The sequence below is a fragment of the Gymnoscopelus braueri genome (genome assembly GCF_963280865.1).
Source record: "Gymnoscopelus braueri genome assembly, chromosome: 8".
Lineage (NCBI taxonomy): Eukaryota > Metazoa > Chordata > Actinopteri > Myctophiformes > Myctophidae > Gymnoscopelus > Gymnoscopelus braueri.
Window position 1 is genome coordinate 9,767,948 of NC_137609.1, and position 7,561 is coordinate 9,775,508.

Sequence of the window (7,561 nt, forward strand, 5' to 3'; positions counted from 1 at the left end):
GGTTCAATACCACACAATTTTTTATCATAGTATCCGTGTGTATGTTCAGAGCTGTGGTCACTTTCAGATGGAAACGAGAGAGAGAGAGATGTACTGTATGTTTTCAAAGTGATCTGACTGAAACTGGTATTGTATGTGCTCTGGTGAGATGAGATGAGATGAGACATACTTTATTAATCCCCGATTAATAAAGTATATCTGGCGTGGTGGTGTGGGAGGAAAGAGGGACCGGCTCCGTCCACCATTATTTTGTGTCTAACTGGTTTGTTTTGGACGCCCTCCAGGACCAGATTACTCCAAGATCACCACCATCCACAGCAACCCAGATCTGATTGACATGGAGACAGAGAGGATCACCAAACTCATTCAAGGTCAAAACCAGTGGATGTTTAGTTTATAGTCACACGTTTTCTCTCTCTCAACTCGTCGCATTTCGAGGCTTGGTCGAGTACCTTTGTGGTCGGGTCTGTATGTGACGGTTTGGGAGTGAGAATGTGTTGTTGTAATATAGACAAACTGATGTCTGTATGTCTCTCTTTATATTGAAATCTCTGTCATTGTGTGTTTGTTTGCAGAGGGAGCAGGAAGAAGAGCCCCTGCCAGGAGACCTCCAGGTAAGAAACGGATGAAGTTCACGTAGGCATGCAGAGGTGTAAAGCCCGGGAATCAAACCTGGGTCTCCTCCTGTGCGGGAACTCGGGAAGGGACGCTAAAACCAAACATCTTATCCATGACTTTTCAGGGTGTGATAGCCTAACGTGCACGATAGCCTAAAGGGCCTAATATCTCCCCCTTGCCCGGGGGTGATATTAGGCTTTTGGTCTTCAGGCAGAGGCTCTGAACCACTACACCCCCCCCCCCCCCTGACATTAAAAACACAAAAAAAAAATTGGATGGTTTCAACTTGATATTATGTAATACAGACCAGCCCTTCGTTAAAACAAAAAACAGACTGCCCCGTGTTCTCTCTGTTATCCGTCAACGATATCAGAATCCATTGGCTCAGTGCAACTTTCTCTCTCTCTCTCTCTCTCTCTCTCTCTCTCTCTCTCTCTCTCTCTCTCTCTCTCTCTCTCTCTCTCTCTCTCTCTCCTCTCTCTCTCTCTCTCTCTCTCTCTCTCTCTCTCTCTGCTTGTATTTCACCATGTCACCACACTGATTGCCTCCCCTGTATTTCTGTCCACAGCGGGTGTGAGGAGGAAAGCAAGGCTGGTCAGACGTCACCACAAGCCCAGGGAGTGAAAGCCATGCAGCGACCCCATATGGAGATACTAGATGCCTTCAGACTAGCCCTATATCAATAACACACATAGTGAATGACCGAACCGGTGCTCCTGGTAGAGTGCTGGAGGACTGCAAAACTGTGGATCCAATTAAGTAGCTACTTCTCTGTCCAAAAACCACCAATATTGAGTGTTTACTATTCCATCGGGACCATAAGGGATAAGCATGATGTGTTTTAACAATGCAATGAAATTAGAAGTACCCTACATTGTAAGTTATGTAAGTATGCAAGGGAAATTATGAACTTTCTTTTTCTGTGGTGTTGATGGGGGGTGAAAGTGTGAGATATTTCTACGATGGAGGGAATTATTTGTTTGTTTGTTTATCTAGTTTTTTTTTATGCTTTGTCACTTTGTAAACAGATGGCATGACAAAAACTTTGTATGTTTTTTATTTTTTCTAATGGTGCTACCATTCTGTACAACAGATGTATCATACCGAGATGCAATACATAAACAATTTTGAGACAATTAGGGACAATTAGGAACAGTTTTATATTCCTTTTACATTTTATGATTTGAGTAATTACATGTTCGTTGACATGAGTGACCTTTTTTTCTTATCCAGAGCTTGACCTGTACAACCAGGCTCCTCCAAACCCATGTTTGTTTGTTTGATGTTTTTTGTTTTTGTTTTGTTTGTTGCTGTTGTTATTGACAAGTGGTCAATAAATGTTTTAATAAAATGTGAATGGTGCTTTGTGAATACGATTTATGGTTCATTTTTTGTACAACCTAAAACAGCCCATCCTAATGCCAATTAAGCCAATTAATTTACTGTAACAGACAGTGCTGCACAGTAAAGTGTTAATTTATCCATTTGTAATTCGGAGAGTGTCTCAGACTTAGTTTAACACTCAGGATTTTACAGTTACCTGCTTTTCTGTATGTTATTCACACACTTTTGAAGAGTAGAAAAACTACTCAGGGAGACCAACTGGCTCGACGAGATACACAGTCAAAACTAGAGTCTAAATTGAACTAAATTGAATGGTTTAGGTGATTCTGAAGTGATATTTCTCCAGTCTGGTGCAGTAAAATGTTACCAGTGATAGAAGATGACACTGGAAGATGAAAGTAAAGAAAAAGTGAACTGACCTACTGAGGTACAAAGTTCAGAGAAATGTGTATCTCTGCTGTCCAGCGCGAACCTGCTAACTCCAAAACGCTCATTGTTCAGGAAACGAAAAAACGAAATATAAGTTTTTCAGGAAATGAAGAAAACCTATTTTCAAAACAAAGCAATACTGCCTCATCAAAGTTGGTATAGTGACTTTATATATTGTCAGATACTTGCATGTGTCATTATATTATCAACACTTTACCCAAATCCAGCACAAGTGGAGTTAGTTGTTTCAGACGAGCAGAAATCAAGCTGAAATGGAGTTAGGTGTCCAAACAACAATAGCTCCACTCGCTGCTGAGGGAGAGGTTTCAAAAGGGTACAAATTCCCAAAAGCTAACAATGGATCTCCAAGCTCACAATGCATCACAACAACGTGTGAATTAATGCCCTGATGCTTCATGACACTTATTACATAGGCCTACAATAATAAAAAGGACTTTAAATGTTACAATAACTTCTGCAAAGAGGTAGTAGAACTAGCGCGACAGAAATGCTATGAACGCCTTTCTTCTTGTCACATTGCTCTCCTCATTAAACACTTCATAGATTTTCGAAATATAATGACTTGTTTTCATAACATTAGCGTCAGTGCTAAGTTTGATAAACAGGTACACTGCATAGTTTTAACAGACTACGGGGAGTTTGTTTACGTGGTCCTCCTCCTCGCTCACTGCGCAGCGCGCTCTACTCATGCTGTTAAAAGGCAGCACTGGAGAGTTCTCTCATAGATATTAAAGGGATACTTCACTTTCGGCGGGGGGAAACATTTAAAAAATATATTAAAAATAAATGAAAAAAGTAATGGAAAATTCATGGCCCCCTCACGCATTAGAGTGTCCTACTAATGTGTGAGGGGGCCTTTATTTTGCCATAACTTCTTTCATTTTTTTTAATTTTTAATGTTTATTTTATGTGAAAGTGAAGTATCCCTTTAATAATTTAATGTTACCTCTTGACATCACTGGTCACAAACATGCTGTATGTCACACAATGCTTCACAAGATGATAAAAAATAAATGGTCAAATGAAAGGACCATAAATTATTGCAATACAAATGCAACTGGTAATAAAAGGAACAGGGGAAATAAAATAAAAACGTTTTACATTGTAAACTAGAAATAATGCATCACAGTCGTATGCCTCCACTAACCAGTTACAGTTTACATCCATGTCTGCTCAGAGTCCAGACTCATTGTCGTTGCTGTCGGGCAGAAACCTCTTATCTCCATATTCTAACTTTTTTTCGTAAATTAACACCTGGCTTTACTACAGCGTCACACAAAAGCATCACACGTAGCAGATCTACGAGGTCGAAACGCGGCGCGAAGTGACGCGTTTCGACCTTGTAGATCTGCTACTTTGAATCCTGAGAAGTAACAGTTTTGGACATATGAGGTTTCCACCCGACATAGACGATATACTATGTAGTATGAAGTCGTTGAAGGAATCCGTATGTAGTGAAGTCTTTGAAGGGATTTAATGAACATCTGTTCTGAAGTCACAGTGATCGTGGGCAAAGAAAAGTCTGATTCATCATTATTCTTTGTACTGTACTTGATTCTTTTGCGTCACGTCGTCAGGTACACTTGAATCCAGTGGTGTAAAGTAACTAAGTACATTTACTCAAGTACTGTACTTAAGTACAGTTTTGAGGTATTTTTGGGCGGTGAAACCGCCCCTATAAGTGAGATTTGGAAAAATGTACATTTTCCTGCGCTGTGATCTGGGCCCAGGAAATTAGTAGAATTATCCTGCGCTGTGATTGGCCAATCACAATCTATTCAGGACTGTGATTGGCCAGTGTCACATGACACATGTGCATAGCCCTATATAAGCAACCATAACTTGAAAAAAACCAAATATTTGTTTTTTTCAAGTTATGGTTTCGTCCATCATAAAGAGTGTTTCAATAAATGTATTTATCTTTTGTACATGATTGGTTGACTCCATTCAGTATTGTGATTAGCTAGCAAGACACCGCCCACTTCACACAGGGTGTGATTTTTTACTTTATTGGAGTATTTCCAAATGTCAGTACTTTTACTTCTGCTCCACTACATCTCAGAGGCAAATATTGTACTTTTACTCCACTACAATTATTTGAAAACTTTAGTTACTTTGTAGATTCTGATTATTATTACAAAACATACACTAACCACTTCAGCCCTATATATATTTCTGCCATTTGAAAATAGCCGATCTACAAGCTCACAATGTATCTTGTGATTGATTCACAAGATACGATTGATTGATTGAAATTTGTATTAGGCACAAAAGAATGTAAAACATCACAGTTACATTTATAATACTTTTGTCTAAAAGATCCGTCCAAAAAAGTCCTTGCGGACTTTTTCCCGTTGAGGTCCTTGGTATTCATTTCATAGACATATATAGTAGCAACCAAACAGTTCAAATATCAACATAAAAATATACAGAGAAAAAATAACACTATGTACAAAAAAAGAAGAGGGGGGAAAAAAATAAGCAAAAAGCATGAAAAAATATATATATACAAAAAAAGGGAGGGGGGTCGTCTGTCTACCGGGAAACTGGTACTACCTCCTCTTTTGGCCTCCAGAAAGATTAGTTTTTAGGGCTGTTTTAAATGAGCCCGGCGAACAAATTTTTTGAGGGATGGGGTTAGACTATTCCATACCTTGTGGCTGTGCTTTAGAAGGAGAATTTGCCCATGTTTGTTTTATGGGTGGGTGGTACCAGATTGTTGTTTACGCTCCCTCTAGTTTCGTGACTGTGGGTGTCACTAACTTTTTAGAGGTATTTAGACAGATATGCGGGTATAGGGGGCATTTCGGGCAAATCTGCATTTACAATTTTGAAGACCAGTCCCATTTTTTGTTGTTTAACCCTGTCTTCCAGCCTAGGCTGGCAAAGTGAGTGGGAGAGAGGTGGGTCATGGGCCCCAGTCCGAGAAGTAGTCGAATCAGTTTGTTTTGGGAGGTTTGAAGCTTGTTGGAGTACCAAGAGGAGCAAGCATAGTCGAAAAGGGGCTGAATCAGGGCCCCTGAGAGGGTCCTGAGGGCCTGAGGGTTGACAAAAGAGGAAACTCTGCCCATAAATCTGGTTCTCTGGTTTACTCTTTTGACCACCTTTGTTGCCATGCTTTCACTTGTCAGGTATTTGTCAAGAATACATCCCAAATAGCTAATCTCTTCTTTGCTAGAGATGATTGTGTCATCGACTTTGACCTTGAAGTCATTTACCTTCATCTTACTGAGGGAATGTTTGGTCCCAAAGAGAATGGATTCAGTTTTCCCAAGGTGTAGTGACAGTTTGTTATCGGTAAGCCAGGTACGGATTTTGGAGAGTTCAGAGCTGAGAGCTTCCTCAACTTGCAACTTGTCCTCACCCGAGATCAGGAGTGCCGAGTCATCAGCGAACAGGAACAGTTTGCAGTTACAGGCAGCATTCATGTCGTTAATGTATAGAAGGAATAGTAACTATCCTAGAATGCTGCCTTGAGGAACCCTGCAGCTCATCGGGAGGGATGAGGACATGGTTCCGTTGATGTCAACCACTTGCTCTCTACCCTCCAAGTAAAATCTCATCCAATTTAGTGATGTGCAATCAAAACCAATCGCTTATCAAGTAGAATTGAGTGGTTTACAGTGTCAAACTCCTTTTGGAGGTCCAACATGACCATGCCGCAGTATTTGCCCGAGTCTACCTCACGTTTGATGTAGTCGGTCAAATACAGTAGGCATGTGTCAGTGGAGTGGGATGTTCTGAAGCCCGATTGGAATTCAAACAACAGTTTACGCTCGCCGAGGTAGCTGTTGATTTGTTCTTGGATTAATCGCTCTATGACCTTTGACATGGAACAAAGGATGGAAACAGGCCTATAGTTGCCAGGATCTAATTTGCTTCCTTTTTTTATATAGAGGGATTACTCTTGCCAACTTGAATTATTGTGGGACGTGACACTGACTGATGGATAAGTTTGTAATGTGGCCTACTATGGGAGCAATAGAGACCGCTGCATCTCTGAGGAATATGGTGGGGATGTTGTCAAGGCCGGTGAAAAGGTTTTTGTGTGTGTGTGTGTGTGTGTGTGTGTGTGTGTGTGTGTGTGTGTGTGTGTGTGTGTGTGTGTGTGTGTGTGTGTGTGTGTGTGTGTGTGTGTGTGTGTGACCCCCCACGCCAAACAGTCATTGCACATTTTTTATTTTTGCTTTTTTCTTGTCATATGAAAGCAGGGAATCATAGCTAACTAGAAAAAGTGCTCCTCGGAGCACAGGTCTCCGCCAGGTCAGGTAGGTTATTGTGGCCTCCTGGTGGCGCTATAATAGGCCAATGTTTAAAGGGTACCATTTGTTCTTAGGCCTTGCACGGCAATCGGACACTGCATTCATGATTTGAGGCATTTTGTGCATTTCTTTTTTGCTAAATTAGAGCTGCTGGTGGCGCTATAACAGGCCAATGTTAAAAGGGTGGCATTTGTTCCTCAACATAGTGTGAATGTGCGTGCAAAGTTTGACCGCAATCGGACGGTGCGTTCATGATTTGCGGAATTTTGTTCAAAACAAGCCACTACTGCAAACTTTAGATGTCAATCTTAGCCAATGAGGATGGAAAATCAAAGTCTTGATCACATGACTATAGAGATCATGTGTACCGATTTGCGTGAAATTTGGATAAAATCGGAAGGAGTAATATAAAGAAATGTGTTTTACATAAGTCGGCCTCCTGGTGGCGCTATAAAAGGCAGATGGGAAAAATGCAGGGCAAAGGTTTTTCCTTGACCTCTAGGGAGTGCGCATACAAAGTTTTACACAGATCGGTGCAGTTATAGGTAAAAACATGAATCGGCCTGTTATAGCGCCACCATGAGGCTGATTTGAACATTTTGTGTGGCATTTCTTCCTCGGCATAGTGGAAATATGCGTGCAAAATTTCACCAAAATTGCATGCTTTGTTCATGATTTGAGGCATTTTGTTGAAAATGGAGCACTCCTGCAAACTTTGGAAGCCATTTTTAGCCAATCAGGATGGAATCTGAAAAATCTGAAAGACAAGTTTTGTTTAATGACTATAGAGATACTGTGTACCGATTTGCGAGATTTTTGGACAAAATCTGTAGGAGTACTGTCAAAAAATATGTTTTGCACAAATAGGCCTCCTGGTGGCGCTATAA

General features: G+C 40.7%; 1 protein-coding gene across 1 annotated transcript in view; it reads left to right on the plus strand.

Annotated features, from left to right (window-relative positions):
* postna (periostin, osteoblast specific factor a) overlaps nucleotides 1-1,989 on the plus strand; it is a 48,210-nt gene extending 46,221 nt beyond the window's left edge. Inside the window, 3 exon segments of the mRNA XM_080436282.1 lie at nucleotides 285-371; nucleotides 576-614; nucleotides 1,187-1,989. Coding sequence (XP_080292408.1) covers nucleotides 285-371; nucleotides 576-614; nucleotides 1,187-1,242 — 182 coding nt within the window. The 3' untranslated portion in view covers nucleotides 1,243-1,989.
* The last annotated feature ends 5,572 nt before the right edge of the window (nucleotides 1,990-7,561 follow it).